Here is a 17,289-nt window from a genome sequence, read left to right as displayed (position 1 = left end):
TTCTCTCCTCTCATGATTCAAACGATGGGAGAAGTGGGGAAATAAGTCGTGAACAAGTTGTCCAGTCTTGTTGCAGATGATTGATAATCGCAGTGGTCAGAGACCTCATTAGATAAGGAGAAATGGTATAAGTGTAGGATGATAAGTAATGCGTTCACGACCTTCATCTCTTTCAGTCGTGTATATCTTCGAGGAGCGATACGTGCACGCAAGATGTTAATCTATTCATTACTCGTAGTTTTCCTTTTTGGATCTTTAACAGTTTTCTGTAACAATACAAATTCAAATGGTGAGAAGAACGATTTTTTTTTTCTAAATCTTTATTTTTTACATTTCTTTCTCTTTAATTTTTTTTTCTTTTTTGAATCATTTAAATTATTTCGTTGATAAATCGTTTCTCTTTTTAATTTAATGATGGTTTTCTGTCAGAATTCAAAGTGAAGTTGGCGAGCATCTTTATTTTTATATTTTTATTTTTTATTCAATATTTTAATGCATTCTTAATTTTAAAAAAATTATCTTTTAAAATTTGTGATGGTTAAAAATGAATAAATAGAATGAATTGAATTTTATATATGTAATTTCAATTTCATATTTTGTTTTAATCCAACATTTTTCAATATTTTTAATTCAATTATATTTTTAAAGTTTTTAAAGTTGCTCTTCTTTCTGTGATAATTTTTTGTAAAAATTTGAAATCAGATGATCTCCATTTTATACTACTCTGTTTTTTCTTTTCAGTTTAATATTTCTCGTTATTTTCAATTCAATAAACTATTATAAATTTTATAAAAAATCGTAATAACTACACAAAAAGTAAAATATTTTAATTATTAGCACGTGTAAACTGTTTTGTTTCATATTTCTTTGGTAATAAAATTAAATGGAAAATTTTATTTCTTGAAGTGATGATTTTTATCTGTATTACAATATCTGTAATAATATAGATAATATAATACAAATAACATTGTTTATTGATTTTTATCTAATTTCAAGAGATTTTAAATAAAAAGGAACGCAAATTGAAAAATTATTATTTAAAAGGACAGAGGTTTAAAATATTCTGAAACTGTTTCTTGTGTAAATTTTGTGTTCAAAAAAAAAAAAAATAGAAATATGAACAGCATTTCAGAATACTCTGAGTCACATTAGGCCTCGGATTTCATCGGAGGAACAAGCTGATGCAGCAACAGGTGTCGTTGAAAGATTATTGGGACCTGAACGTGCTAAAAATTTCGTAATGATGGTGAATCCTAATTTTACTTCTCCTGGAAAAGATTCTTTTTTGGTAAGTCGTATTTATAATACAATATAAATAGTATATACATTAAAATAATCTTGATTTGATTTGATTAAATATACATAATTCTAATTTTTCGTTCAGATGAATCCAATAAATTTAATCAAATTTCTGATGATATCATGATAAAAGAGACTGATTAGAAAATAATATACAAAATATGCATATGAAAGAATCTTCGAATTCGAATTCACATGAATACATTACATTATTATAATGTTTTAATTGAGAAACTATTCGAATCATTGGCAAAGATCATTGATCATTATCTCTCCATTAATGAAAAAGGATTTTCAAAATATAAACTCGAATGTATTAAAGATCTTTTCTATAAAATTTCAATTTTAAACAAAGCTATTTCTTAAAGTGCAATTATAGAGAAGTGGCAAAGAGATGAGAGAAGAGCAGGATTATCAGAAGAAATTTCTCAATGAAAGATTTTTCTTATATCATCTCACCATTATTATTATTACAAACATTTTTATTTTCAATTATATTGCATATAATACATCATCTTCCTCACAGTTTTCATCATTTCACTTGAATTTAGATTTTGGATTACTTATAAGGGATACTTAATCATGCCTTTTTCCTCTGAAATATTTAAGAAACAATAGAAAATATTAAAATTGACTCTAATACATGACTCGAATTTAAATTTTTCTAATTCTACTATCTTTCATATTCAATCTCAAATCAATCAGAATCTAGAAAAACTATCTTTAACTTTCTATATTCGATAATCTTATCTTCAACCAACGCTATCAGATAAAGAAAAATTCCATGGGTCAAGTCGAAATCCTTGGCACTTCCGGCGTGGCTGCAGCTTGGGGTCTACACTATTACCTCAAAACCTATTGCAACGTTCACATTTCATGGGAAGGAAATCAAGTCGAACTTCCTGATATCTTACCTGATGTTCGTGTAAAGATCAGCTCTAACGATAGGTACCAATATAGTGTGAAGTTAAAAATGCGAAAAATTTCTCTCTTTGGCACTCTACTCAATCCACGAATTGGACAGATTTAGATATTATCAGAATGTGTGCACTCTGGGTTATACTTCTGCATGGTGGCAGTGGGAAGATTGGGAAAAAAATATCGATTGGATGGCTCTTAATGGAATCAATTTGGCGCTTGCTTTTACTGGACAAGAAGCTATCTGGCAGAAAGTGTATCTTCGATTGAATTTCACTGTAGAGGAGATTAATGAACATTTTGGAGGGCCTGGATTTTTACCATGGTAATAGTTTTCAAAAATTATGGCAGATTCCTGTGAGATAAACTTGTGATTTAAGTGAAACGGGATTTTAATCTATATTCATTTTTTATCTATTCTTGGGGAAAAAGTCACATACTTGAATCTCGCTTTCTATCTCACGAACGATAACAATTGTATACAATAATTTTTTTTTGACTTTAACAATATTTACAATTGAATAATCAATATTCAATTCAGGGAATATATCTCTGATTTATTAATTTGATTATAAAAATAAAGAAAAAAAGATAATTAACAAAATAATTAAATGGTAGAATGATAATGTGAAATAAGAAATTACAATATAGTTTAACATGAAACATTGTATCGTATTAGCACATTAAAAAAAATAATTGGAATAGATGAAAAAATTTGTATTTTCTCTAAAAATATTCTTAATTTATTTTTTGATCAATTAAAATTCAATTCTATTGATAAAATTAAATCCAATTATGCCACTAAAAATACAAAATTTGATCAATGCTATTTTTGAAATTGAATTTATTACTTAAATATATTCAATAAAATTCTCATTGCAATTGTAATTACCTATTTAGGTCTAGAATGGGTAATATGCGAGGATTTGGAGGACCTTTAAACTCGAACTGGCACGAAAAATCGATTCGATTGCAACATCGAATTCTTGAGAGGATGAGGGCGTTAGGAATCATACCTGTTCTACCTGCTTTCGCGGGTCACGTGCCTAGAGCCTTCCTCAGGCTATTTCCCAAAGCTAATGTAACCAAAAGTGCGGTCTGGAATAACTTCTCAGATAAATATTGTTGGTAAGGAAATTAGAATAAATAGAAATTTATTCTATACGAGATTAATGAATAATGACCCGCAAATTACATATTTATCACTGTATTATAATTATTGATGACAATTATATTATTTTAATATGTTAATATTTTCTAGAAAATATTCTAGAAAAGAAGTGAAGAGTGAATTTACTTATTTTATAATCTTTGGAACTGGATAATATTGATATGATGAAATTGATTTATCAATACAATAAGATTATTGATAATGCCAATTAAAATATTGTTTATTTTTGGTTCTTTGATATCATTCAGAGATAAAATTAGATTTATTAATGACAAAATTGATATTTTGTTATTCTCTTTCTTCGCACTTTAAATTTCAAGATATTACTTTTGATCTATTCAATCTATCCATCAAAAATTATAAATTGTTATTCCTTGAAAATTCAAATCTTTATATTTTATTATTTTAAATAAAAGTGTATATATTTTTATCTCAGCCCTTATCTTTTGGAGCCTACAGATCCTCTATTCAAACAAATCGGGCAACAATTTTTAAAAACAGTAAGTAAAATTAAAAATCATAAAGAGAATGTCTATATTTGTCTATGTGTTTATATTCTCCAGTACATCGAAGAATTTGGGACTGATCATGTTTACAACTGCGACACTTTCAATGAGAATGAACCCTACACCAGTGAACTCAAATTCCTGAGGAACATAGGACACTCAATCTTCGAAGCTATGAATAACGTTGACTCAAAAGCGATATGGTATTGTAATTAGATAATTTTGTCTTCTAGATACTAGTAAAATAATTTAAAGACGAATTTGAATATTATTAAAAATTGAATATTATTGAATATTATAAAGATGGTGTATTGGATTATTCTTCAAGGTTAATGCAAGGATGGTTGTTTTATCACGATTCTGTTTTCTGGACAGAGCCAAGAACTCGAACATTTTTAACTTCAATCCCATTGGTACTGATCGTTCAATTAAATTTGAAAATTCCACTTAAATTAATATTAATTTTTAAAATTTTCAGAATTAATAGAATATTCATTTTTCTTTATTTAGGGAAGAATGATAGTACTGGATCTTCAATCAGAACAATTTCCACAATACAAGAGATTAAACTCTTATTATGGTCAGCCATTTATCTGGTGCATGTTGCACAACTTTGGTGGCACCCTTGGAATGTTTGGTTCTGCTGAAATTATCAATCATGTGAGCTTTTCATCTCTAAACAATACAGTTTTTTTTCTTCAGATGTGAATCACCCTATAAATTTTGATTTGAGAAAAAATCTCTTATTCTTAGATATTCGATCATCAATAATTTCCAAGATATCGATTTGAATGAAATATATTTTAAAAGAGATTTTCTGAAACTGAAATAGATCAGATACCGTATGAAAATCAAAATTGACTAACTTCCATTTTCCAGCGAGTTTTCGAAGCTAGAAATATGAATGGCAGCACAATGGTCGGGACAGGTCTAACACCGGAAGGTATAAACCAAAATTATGTCATCTACGAGTTGATGAACGAGATGGCTTATCGTAAAAAACCCGTCAACTTGGATAAATGGTAAGATTAAACGCTCATTATAGGAACGCTCCATAATAATATATTAAAACTGTATTTTTATGAATCGTTCTAGGTTCGAAAATTATGCCAATCGAAGATATGGCGATGCCAAAGGGAACGAACACACGGTTACAGCATGGAAAGGTTTTAAGAACACCGTGTATAATTTCTCAGACACCAGGAGAATTAGGGGGAAATACGTGATTACCATTCGACCAAACTTAAATTTCTTACCCTGGGTGAGCTATATTGATTATCACATCTGTTTGATACTTTTCTTTACACGTGGTGTCCTAATTTAATTTGTATAAATGATCGAGGGAGGACACTGTTTCTTGCAATTTTAAAAATAATAACAACGTAATACTAACAAAAGAATATAATTAAGTAAATTTATTTATCTCACAATAATGTTGAGTTTCTGTAATTTTTATGAATCGTTTCACTGGTATTCGATCGATTAAGGATAATAGTACATTTTCATGTTAAAAGAAAAGTTTTCTCGATTAAATTATTTATTTAATATTGACATATTACTGCTATTAGAGATGGTATAATAAAGATGCATTTATCTACTACTGGTACGTGTTGCTACAAGCGAGAGACTTGAAACGAAATAGCACCCTTTATCGACACGATGTTGTTGACGTTACTAGGCAGGCACTTCAATTGATAGCTGATGAAATTTATACTGATTTGATAGAATCGTTCAATAAGAAGAATATAGATTTGTTCAAGTAAGTTCTGGATCAGAAATTTACAAAGATTCGTATATTTCACATTTATCTATAACAGAATGTAAATCAGGCTTACTATCAATAATATATTAAAGCTAATCTATAATAAATCATAGTTTAATTATAAATCCAAGATAAAGTTCCAAGAGAAAGAAAGGTGGATTCTAAATATAAAATTTTTCAGCTTCAGCCAATTATTTTAAGATGGATAAAATAAAACTTTCAACATTTATTACAGAAACATGGTAACAATTCTATAAATTCTATAAATGTCATATATAATTCTATAATGCTTATCGTTGAAATTTTATGCGAATCATCCTATAAATATTGAGGCTGATATTACTGTAATTGTATTAATAACGGTTGTATCTGGATAGATAATATTTATAATTACGATGATGCTTTTTATTATTATTAATATCTGGAAAAATAATAATTTATCGAAGCTAAAAGTTTATACTTCGTGTCCATCAATCTTTTTGGAACTATATATCCAAGTATCTAATCGCAAGTTTTAATTTTAAACTCTGAAAAAATTGCATTAATCGCGATAGAATCGAAAGAGAGAATCCTAGAATTGTTAAGCAATTGTGATATTTCTTTGTTTAATTTTCAAACATTTGATCGCACAGGCAAAATGCCAAGCTGTTGCTGGCGTTATTCGACGATCTTGAGGAGATTTTAGCATCGAGTGAAGATTTTCTATTAGGAAAATGGTTGAAGATGGCGAAAGATTTGGCTACTGACGACGAAGAAGAGACATTGTACGAGTACAACGCGAGAAATCAAATTACATTGTGGGGGCCACTGGGAGAGATAAGGGATTATGCAAATAAACAATGGTCAGGAATTGTGGTGGATTATTTCAAGCCCCGTTGGGCTATTTTCTTGAACGAACTTGAAATTAGTTTGACCACTGGAACGAGAGTGAATATGACGGAGATTAATAAGCAGATATTCGAAAATGTTGAGAATGCTTTTACGTTCTCTAGAAAAATTTATCCGACAAAAGCAACAGGTAATTAACGACCTTAAGTTTTTTAGATCAGAATTTCTTGATATTATAATCAGAATATATTTAAAAAGAATTCAGATATAAAATTTTATCATGGTGTTTTGAAATTTTTAATTTTTACAATCTTTTCTTTTTCTGCAGGTGATTCAATCGATATAGCTGAAAGAATTCTATCCGAATGGTACGATCCGCATCTTTCTTTTCATAAAACTTTTCGTCGTAACTATAAACAGTATTGGTTGGATTCTTACTAATCACACCGATCATAAAATTAAAATCATTAAAATATCTAACGAATAATATTATTGTAAATACATTTTTAATAAAATTGTGACGAAATTTATAAATATTTCTAAGAAAAAAAAATATATGTACTGTAATTCTAGAAATTCTATATACGTTAAAAAAGAGAATTACAATATACAATCATCCATCTTCACGTTCTCTAGATTCAATGTTTATTGAAAAACCGAAGATATCTTGTATAAAGATCATTATTATTGATAAAAGGACATTTTACAACAATCGAGTAGAATTACAGAATTGGAAACAACGATAGATTCGAGCCAAGAGCAAAAAGAGAAAAATTTGACTACGAGTAATATAAAAAGGAATTATTACGATTCACGAACATTACTCACTTTATCAAGTACCATCGGCTGGAATAGAGGTGAATAGAAGTACATCGCTCCTTGCTCTCATCTTCGCTGGTCAAAATTATGGCAGTAGACGACTAAACGTAATCACTTTCCATTTAACTCTTTTCCTTTTCTCTTCGTTTATTAAAGAATCAAAATCGTCTATGAGACTGATTGTCGAGAAAATCAATGCATTATTAGTCGAAAACGCCACGTATAATTACTCAATTAATTGAGTCCGCCATTTTTCTGAAATTTGGCCACAGCGCTAATCAACGACCTCTCGCGGCGTTGATTTTTGACAAATCGTCGCTTCGCAATCATCGAATATAGGTCGATGATCAAACCCTCAATTGGCTAATACGTGAGAATCCTAATATAACTAATTGTTCGAGTGCAAATTTTTTGATTCGTTTCTCTTGTGATAGATTAAAATTTCTTATACGAGATATTTAAAGTTTTGTAATTACGTAATTGTTATCTATGTTAATAATTTCTAATTAAAATATTTAATGCTTTTATTATTTTTGTTCGTAAAATCGAATAAAAATGACTGTCAATTGAGGGTCAATTGATTCGATTTATTTTGTTACAAGTATAGATTAAGAAACAGTGTGCATCTAATAAGAGATACAAAATATCTTGTGCATTTCATAAGAATATATTCGTAATTTGTAAAATATATCTATTATACGTGATACAGGATACACCATCGTGGATAAAAGCGTCTCAAAAATTTGAACAACCGAAAAACGCTTCGCTTTTGTCAACGAGGGTTAGAAAAAATATTTCTGTAGATACGTAATATTTTTTTTTTTCGAGATCAATTGAAAATTGATAAACATTTTCTCGTTTATAACATCCTTTAATTCTATAAATCGTTACAGCTAATTATTAGAATCTTACAAGAAATTTTTTAAGCTCGAGAAAGTACTGATAAAATATTTTTTTTTTATTTTATATTTTTTTTTCCCTAGATTTTTAGATTATTTTAAGTATCGTAGTAAAATTTTAAAAATTTTTGGTGGTTAAGATGAGGAAAAGCGTAAGCTTTTAATATGTAAAAAAGCAAATGGTTCACAATAAGATTGGATTAAATTCATTGACTCGAAATATTACATACCATCAGAAATATTGTAAGATTCTAGTCTTATTATAACACACATACCCGTAACAATTAGACGTAAAAGGCCTATGCACCTTAAACGTCTTATGAGATCTCAATGCGATTGCAGCACAATCTACAGTTCAAATACTCGTACTGTCATCGCAAAGAATGTATCTTTCATCTTGTATCTCGTAATTACGAAACGTTCTGTACTTCAACATTATCGAAAACAAATATTTTACAATTTTAAGTAACTCTTCGGATTTCTTCGGATTTTTATTTATTTATTTTTTTTTTGTTTTTTATCTATTTATAAAAAAATATTCTACAATTTTACCAATGCCACCGTCGCAATCTAATGGCGTCTATTCACTGCGCTTACAACTACCATTAATTGCTAATAAACGTTAATAACATTGGAAAATGAATGTTTGTCACATGAACATGGTTGCATCATTTCGAGAAAATTTGTGAGGTCGGGGCATGATATGACTGTCGATATGAAATGTATCCGGTCGTGAGGTTAGATGGTTATCGATTAAATTAAAATACGCACTTATGGTCCCCCGGATATCAGTAAGATCCAACGAAATCACGAATCTGACTTTGGTTGCGTTCGTTTGGTCGCGTGCTTTGCACTCGAATTTGCAAGACTTAAATTTATACATTCTATGTACAACACGCACTTTATGAGTGCCTCCGTTTCATTTGATCCAAAAAAAGATCTTGCGATTTGAGGTTAGAATTTGCGATCTATCGATTACAGTGGAAGATATACTAAATTAAATCCTCTAATAGATAATTTATATTCCAAGATCTCAATAAATTTGTGATAAATCTGAATATCTTGCTTTTCATAGGAGTACTACCCTATCTAATTACCCTGTATAAATATCTATTGAATATTTATCGAAATCGCATGATCATTTTGTTAGATCCCAGATAGAATTTTTAAAAAATGTACAGAAAGAAAATAAAACGTTTATACATATACATATGAAATAGAAATATACGAAGGAAATGTTTTAATTTTTATCCAATAAATAAATTTGTAATTTTCTTTTTTATAATAAATAGAATTTAAAATATGGAATTAAAATTCGTTGATATAGGCACTCATATGGATAATATTAGAAACTTTATCGAATCATTTAAATCATTTACAAATACGAAACTGTGCATTATTATTAAATTATATAAAATCGAGGAAATAAAAAATAAAATATTCGCTGAAAATTATTATTTCATTCTCGTAAATATTCTTAAAGAGATATCGTTGTTTCAATAAACTGTTCTTCTAAACATTCTTTATATTCCGTGAATAGAAAGTATGTTTAATTCTTTCAACTCTCAACTGACAACATTTGCCCTCTATCTACAGCTATTTAATTAAAATTTGTAAGTAAAACGCCATCTGATTTTTCAAGTGTCTCATTAATCTCTTCAGAATTATTAATCCTTTCAACGAACTTTTTATTTCATAAATTGAAAGTTTTTAAAAAGTTTTAATATTTATTTTATTTCAATTGAATATTTCACTCATTTTACTTTTTCATTTTGAAAAATAAATTGAATTAAATTGTACAATGAAATTATTTATTAAGATAAAATAAATTGTATTTATTTAAATGGATCAAAACGAATATTATCCGAAGAGATAACTCGAGACAATTGAAAATTTCCATTATATTTAATTATTTTTAGAGTATAGATTAAGTTGTTTCTTACAACTACATTTAAAAATTCGGCTCAGCTAAAAATGATCTGACTTATCTTCTTATTTTATTCATTTAATCTGCATTAACAATTTCATAACGTTTCTTTAAATTAATTTTATTCCTTCTTTCAATAATTTGTTTAATTATTTGTAATATTATTTATAATTTCAATTTCGAAAATCGAGAAAGTACTACTGTTTCACCGTGTTGAAAAGTAAATTCATAAATGAACGTTGTTTGCTATCAAATCATTTGCAATTGTAATTAACACGACGAAATAATTGATTCAGAATAAATGAAAAATAATTGATACGCCAGAAGAATCATTATTGCTACATGATGCAACACTTTGAGATAAAGAATATAACTATTTTCGCCAAAAAAACGATTATTTTGAAGTTACTTAAAAAAAAATTTAATAATTTATTGCAATCATGTAACTAGATTTTTGAATTTTTAAATCGAAATTTTGTATATCCTTTACATATAATAATATTCTGTGTAAAAATATTCCTTCCAGATATCTATGATCAATTTTTAGTTGCTAGAAATTAAAGAAAAATAAAAAAATGAAATATGAATTTTCAAATATACAATGTATAATGTACAATAAGTATATAGAATTAATTTCATTTGGTCATTGAATGTTAAGTCGGCTCATACCGTTTTTATCAACTAATTGGTTAATTGTGGTTTTCTTCGTCACGTTGATCCGTGATATCACCGTTTCTCCATTTCCGTTTCCTGAATAGATGCTTCTGTCACCGGAGGTAGAGGACTTTCTGTAGATATTTGTCTGAAAGTATATCAGACACAGAAGAAAATAAAAATGACAATTTATCAAATATTTTAATACAAATGGAACATAAATATTATAAATTTCGTTTCAAATTTAAGTAAATTTTCGTGTTTGAGGAGAAAAATGGTTTCAACTGTCTTTTAAATCATTAAAATAGATCAATCGAAGGAGTTATCTCAAGATTCTTTTGAAAAATACGCATTCAAGCTTAATCGATAAAACAGAACTATCATGGAACGAAAAGCACATAGATCGGAAACGTTTACGTGAAAAATCTTGATAGATAAGATTCGTTTCAATATTTTTGATCTGCTCGAACGATATCGATATAAAATCGAAAAAAATCGATTGTGTTTACCTGCCATTTGTTTGCCAATCATAAGAATCCGGCGCGGAATTGCTTCTACCTGTTCTTTGAAACTGCTCCGTCTTTACGTTCCTGATTATTTTCTTCCCCGGTGAGATCTCCTCGGCTCTTTCCGATGGGGATAATTCTACGCTATCCGCCGTCGTATTCGCCGTTTTTCCACTCTTCTTCGGCAAGAATGGATTCTGAAATATCAAAAAATAACCTCTCTATTACACTTTCGTTAAAAAAAAAACGTATAGATGAGAGAAAAAGAAAAGAACAACAACAACAACAAGAATACAGATAATCTCCTTAAGATTTCGAAGCAATCGTTCTCGTGATATTTTCCACGATTTTTCGATTTATTTTCACGATATCGCGATGCTCCCTCGATGAGAAACTGATGAGAAAAGCAAAAGGGAGGGGGAGGAAAAGAGAGGGAAGAATATGAGAATGAAATATAAAACGAGGAAGGCGCTTCATGCTTTATGAGGCCGATACTCGACCGACGTTATTGCCGTGTTTACAGAGCCGTCAACCTTCCTTGAACTCGGTTGATATTGACTCAGGCCGCTCATCAAATAATAAGGGCAGAGACGTGGCATCGTGGCGAGAGGTGGGAGGCGGCTTTTCCACGCTATGGGAACAGTCGCGTCACGAACAGAAAAACATAAAAGGCTTGACCTCCTGCTGTTCATTGCTCGTGACGCGAGATCAAATGTCGGCCGCAATTGAAATTCAACGGGCGACCTCCTCTATCGTAACTGCGATCGAACCGTTGCCAACAACTTTATCATGCCCGATGAGAAATCTCGAGAGAAGAAGAAACTCAGCCGAGCTGATTCAATTACCTGATCGATCGTTCAAACTTTCGATCGAAAATTTCTATCGTATATAGCGATCAAATTGATTTGATGACGTAACGATCAATACAAAATCGCATTGAGCGAAGTTTTTTAACCGTTCGAAATTGCCAACATCTTCATAATGTTTAGGTTTCTATAGGTTTACACGATGAACGAGATAAAAATGCATTTTTAGATTCGTCGAATCATTTACGATTCGGGTATAGCTGGCTCTAGTTTTTCATCGATCAAATTTAATGCAATATTCTATTTTTTTTTCTTCTTCGATAGTTTTCCGCTCGTCGAGAATGGAATAAAAAATTAGAAAAAGTTACGAGGATATTTAGAGATATGAATGAAAATTGAGATATAAATTTTTATAATCATTCAAAGGAGGGAAGTTTTTCATTCAGTTTCATTTCGTTTCTCGTTCAGCAACTTTAAATTTAGAAAACTGATTACACTATTTTTGTGTTTGAACACTTTGACAGAGTTCATGATGTTTCTCTTTCTCTTTTATTTTTTCTCTTTATCCGCAACCACGAAGAATTTATGCAGTTGATGCGGGACACTCGAAGAATCACAACGAGGGAATTTTTACAAATGGCTGAGCTTTAACGCTGATGTCTACGTTATTTCCGCTTTTATCGCTTCACGATGTACATCAGCTCGAGATAAAGTGATGAACAATTTTACGCGGACGCAAAGACTCCATTTCTCTTCAATGCAATTATACGAGACTGTCTGGCAATAACTATCGTGTCGTCTTAATATTCTACAAACTGCGAATAAATGGGATCAGGGAATGAAAGGGAGGATAAGAAAATTTCCAAAGCTATAAAAGTCCCCTTAAGAACGTCGAGGCAAAGCCAAAGAAATAGAAGAAGTTTCGCAAGTACATAAACAAGTTTGCCAATTAAAATTAATGATTTTCTTTTTTTCATTTCCTACGTTTATAAAAATTAACTATCATTAGTTTGTACATTTGATAATGATTTAAAAAAGAAAAAGATACGTTAAATTTAATATTAAAATTATTGCAAAATTAATAGAGAAACCTTCTTTAATTTTGATAGTATTGAAGAAAACAATTTCAAGAATGGAAGGGATATATAAAATCTGAAAATATGCCTAGATGGCATAATCGTGTGTATAAAATTTATTATATAATTAAAATTAAACGAAATTTATTTATACGATATCCTGTTCGATTAAAATTCAAAAATACATCATAATTGAATGATCAGAGATAGAATCAATGATATTCAAACGCGTTGTGGAATTTATTAATTAAAGTTAATTAAAGATTAGAGAAGTTGATTAGCAGTTCGATGTTACATAGTACTAGTTTTGACTTTAAAGATCAGAACTAATTGCGAATTAAATTTGAATAAAAAAAAAAATACTAACTCATCCAAATACAAAAAAATTAAATTGAAAATTATCTAATAAAAGTTTGATTAATTAAATTTAAAAATAAGTATGAATATTAATTTTTATTTCATTTTTAATTATATCGATTAATATTAGTTTATCATTAAATTCAAAATTATTTTTAACTGTGTTAATAAGAAATTTCATTTTATGAGTGTCTTTAAATTTCACTTACTTGGAAACTGTGCTGCTTCAGCATAGTTTTGATAAGAATCAAAGTGTCCAGTTTGGGTATTCTCGTAACCACCCGTTCCACTTCCTCATCCGTAACGGTAACCGGAAGTCGACAGTTGTCAGCTTCGATTGGCAGTGGTTCAGCGCCACGATTGGTCAGCCAAACGTGTTCCTTCATCTCTGATAACGTAATTCTTTCAGCTGGATCTTTGGCTAGCATTTTTGAGATCAATTCGCGGAGATTTCGTGAAAGGGCTGGTTTCTCTGGAAATTTTAACGGTTCACTGCGTATTGCCGCTTGAACGCCAATTATACTTCCGGCTCCGTCCCAAGGTATTCTTCCGGTCACCAAACAATACAATGTTACTCCCATTGACCATACGTCACACAACTGAAATGTAATTTTATTTTTCTCTTTAATTTTTTATGTCATTAATGGTTTAACAATTGTCAAATCTTAAGTTAAGAACATTTATGAGAACCAATTAACGTGTTCGAATATATTAATACTCTTATTTTCAGATTAATATTATTATCTTTATATCTGTTACAAATTATACAATGTATATAATTATAATAATTATATACATTGTAGTATAATAGTATAATAATGTAATAATCTATAAAATTTAAGGATAATCGTAAGATTAAATCATTTGATAAAGATCTAATGTATATATTGACAAAAGTAGTAATTTTATATTTGATGTTACTTTGTGCGCAAGTTCAATATTAGGAATTGAATCATGTTAATCTATTCTTTACGAAAGTATATTGGATAGAAGAATATGCTTTTAAGAGATTATAGAAGATTGATGGAGATATCCCAAGATAAAAATAAATATTCAAACGTCACGTATTGCCATTATCTATTTACGTCATCCATTTCGAAAGTGACACAATTTAAATAACATTGTTTAAAAAATGCAAAAGGTACTATTGTATGTACAAGGTATTCATAAGAATTTGAGACACTTTTTACTCGATTCTAAAGACACTAAAACGAACGCTGAAAATTGATATCCAGAAATTTGTTATTAAAAGAAATCTACGTGCTTTCAATAACGATTGCAAGCAAAAATGAAAAATCCGAATTATTTCAATCAATGGTAATGTCAACTGTATCACTGATTGTTAATTACAGTTCTCGATGGAAATTGATTAATGTGTCATGGATATAGAGCTCTTTTCAACCAAGCGTTAAAAAGTTCACCAAATCGATCGAGTTGTCGATAAGGTCACCATTGGACTATAATCATGGAAATACACGTGAGAGAGAAATTATTCTATATTAAATTATACGTTTCCTCAACCGATCTACACGACAGAAACACACAGAATAACGCGTGTAAACATTAATCAGGCCATACTGTTTAAGTGAGAGCAGATATAATACTGTTTTCTCCTATTACCATTGTTTTGTTTTTAGATTGCTCGATAATAATCAATCGAAGTACGTCCACTCTTCTATAAACGAGTTTGATCATTAATTATAATTATTGATTATTAATTAATTCTTGGATTATTTTGATCCGCGGATTTAACCTGAGAGAGTAGATGAAATTTTAATTAAATCCTAATGGAATTATATTAACTTGACATTCTGATAATCAGTAATTTACTTGCTCCTTTTTTTTTTTTTAATTGAAATGCTCTTCCACAGGGATGAGCTTGAAAAGTTAATTGATTGCGGTTTCACGTTGTTAATATTAATTATAATACTTGCTTTAAAATATGTATATATAAATATAATATCTTCCTTGTATCTACCTGTTTCGAATTTTAAAATATTATTTATATTGTAACGAAAACACACGAAACTAGATTTTTAAATTTTTTAAAAGAACAATTTTTAAATGGAAGTTATTAATTTTTTTTATATTTATGTTATTTTTAATAATGTTAATATGAATATTTATCTTGCGATAAAATATTTTAAAACTTATATACATAATAATATATTATGTCAATTAAGATGAAAAATAAATTTATCTAACAAATTGCTTAATAATTTTTTTCTTTATAAAATATATATTCAATAAAACAACAAATTCCTTGTCACTTTTCAACTTATAACCTTTAAGATATATTGAACAAGATTCAGAAGATTAAGTAACAATTTTTCTCTCTAACTGATCATACAAATTCGCAACTTTGTCAGATAATCGATCTAAATCATATTTACCTACTCTCGATAATTTTATTGGATTCAATAAAATTTTTTAATCAGATGTAACAAGTGAAGGACAATATAAATTCAGCAAAGGAAAGAAACTTAAATTTGATTTCGCAAATTATTTACAAGTCAAGCGTGTCACGGTCGATCTAAATAAAATAGTGAAATGACGGTACGACTTAACTTTGTTATCAAAAAGTTTCAGGATACGTGTAATGTAATTATGTACATAGAAAGAGCGAAACACAATCAGAAAACTCGGATTGCGTTGCTCGACATCGATTTCTTAATGGCTTGTGAAATATGCAAGAGAACTTGCAATACAAAGAAACATTTTCCACTTGGATAATTGGGTTAAAGTTAGCTATTTCTTTTTGTTTTAATTCTGGAAAGATCTTAAATTGGCCTTAAATAAAAATAAAAAATAACCAGAAACAAGAATTTTTTCTAGAAAAAGCTTGTAACTCTATATGTATAGTATAATTATATTATTAGAATAACAATATATAATTGTTGAAAAAATTTTGAAACATTCAAATCACGATCATAATTCCAAGAAGCATGTAAGCAAAATAGATGAATAATCACTTTCTTGTGAAATTTCCAAATAATAGTTTTTATTTTAATAGAATATATTTTTGAATATCAAAACCAAACAGAAATTATATTTTTAACATTCGCTATAAAAAGTACCTGCGTATCATTATACATGGCATTACATTACATTTTGTTAGTATAACTTCTATTATTACAATATTTTCTATAAAAATATAATACCATAAAGACGAAGAAGATAAAAAAAAAACTCCATTCCATTTCATTTTATCAAAACCTACGCCATAACGTAATGCCACTTGAATTTCACAATTGGTTGTTCAATGAAAAACGAGAAATAAAGATCCATCGCGTTTAAATGATCTTCAACTCTCGAGCGATATTATCATCGAATGGTAACCTTCGGTTACGATCGAAAATTGGCGAAACTCGAGAGTAGCAAAGCGTTGGCCAAGGATTGGCGGCGTAATAATTCTTCGCCACCTATAAATACCGGGCAAAATTGAAAATCGATCAAACGATAGCCCCGATAGGATACTTACCGTCCCGGAATAATGGGCGCCAGGCGTGGTTGTTTCGGGTGCTGCGAACGCCGGTGTTCCGGCTGGCCCGGATAATAACTCTCCGGATGCCCTCAGCTCTGCACTGACGCCTAAATCAGCGATCTTGATCCGACCGTCGCTGTCTACCAACAGGTTGCTAGGTTTTATGTCGCGGTGGACTATCCTCTGATAGTGCACTGAAACAAATTCAAATTCGACGAATTAGACGAATACGAAGTTTTTCTGGACCGGAGCCGATCAAGATTTTAATCAGGCGATG

The 17,289-nt window shown here is 29.4% G+C and overlaps 2 protein-coding genes across 4 annotated transcripts in view; one reads left to right on the top strand and one right to left on the bottom strand.

Annotated features, from left to right (window-relative positions):
• The window catches only part of LOC107993656 (probable serine/threonine-protein kinase dyrk2), an 84,695-nt gene that overhangs the window by 2,957 nt on the left and 64,449 nt on the right, over positions 1-17,289 (bottom strand). The window contains exons 7-11 of one of the 3 annotated variants that reach the window (XR_001765133.3): positions 17,010-17,206; positions 13,738-14,127; positions 11,293-11,486; positions 10,799-10,931; positions 7,150-10,679 (exon numbers count right to left, since the gene is read on the bottom strand). Coding sequence is in view for 1 of the 3 variants with exons in the window: in XM_017050184.3 (XP_016905673.2) it covers positions 10,856-10,931; positions 11,293-11,486; positions 13,738-14,127; positions 17,010-17,206 (857 nt within the window). In the remaining 2 variants the exon portion in view is untranslated. Of the gene's footprint in view, positions 1-7,149; positions 10,932-11,292; positions 11,487-13,737; positions 14,128-17,009; positions 17,207-17,289 lie in introns of those variants that run through there. The other 2 variants (XR_009830674.1, XM_017050184.3) reach the window with 2 other exon arrangements.
• LOC107993657 (alpha-N-acetylglucosaminidase) lies at positions 79-6,942 on the top strand. Its single transcript, XM_017050185.3, has 14 exons — positions 79-289; positions 1,125-1,288; positions 2,069-2,247; positions 2,324-2,542; positions 3,118-3,345; positions 3,825-3,888; positions 3,952-4,097; positions 4,223-4,307; positions 4,405-4,554; positions 4,774-4,916; positions 4,990-5,155; positions 5,463-5,653; positions 6,289-6,674; positions 6,813-6,942. Exons 1-14 carry the CDS (start codon positions 139-141, stop codon positions 6,923-6,925), a joined length of 2,385 nt encoding a protein of 794 aa, XP_016905674.1. The 5' UTR covers positions 79-138; the 3' UTR covers positions 6,926-6,942.

The sequence above is a fragment of the Apis cerana genome, linkage group LG7 (assembly GCF_029169275.1).
Source record: "Apis cerana isolate GH-2021 linkage group LG7, AcerK_1.0, whole genome shotgun sequence".
NCBI lineage: Eukaryota > Metazoa > Arthropoda > Insecta > Hymenoptera > Apidae > Apis > Apis cerana.
Note: the sequence above shows the minus strand (reverse complement) of the source record. Positions and strands in the feature narration are given on the sequence as shown.

What these genes read in the sequence shown, in the direction of transcription:
- LOC107993657 (XM_017050185.3), top strand. Translation starts at nt 139, where the DNA reads ATGATAAGTAATGCGTTCACGACCTTCATCTCTTTCAGTCGTGTATAT. An exon ending in GTTGACTCAAAAGCGATATG is followed by an intron (nt 4,098 to 4,222) that starts GTATTGTAATTA and finishes TTATTCTTCAAG; the next exon opens with GTTAATGCAAGGATGGTTGT. An exon ending in CTGCTGAAATTATCAATCAT is followed by an intron (nt 4,555 to 4,773) that starts GTGAGCTTTTCA and finishes TCCATTTTCCAG; the next exon opens with CGAGTTTTCGAAGCTAGAAA.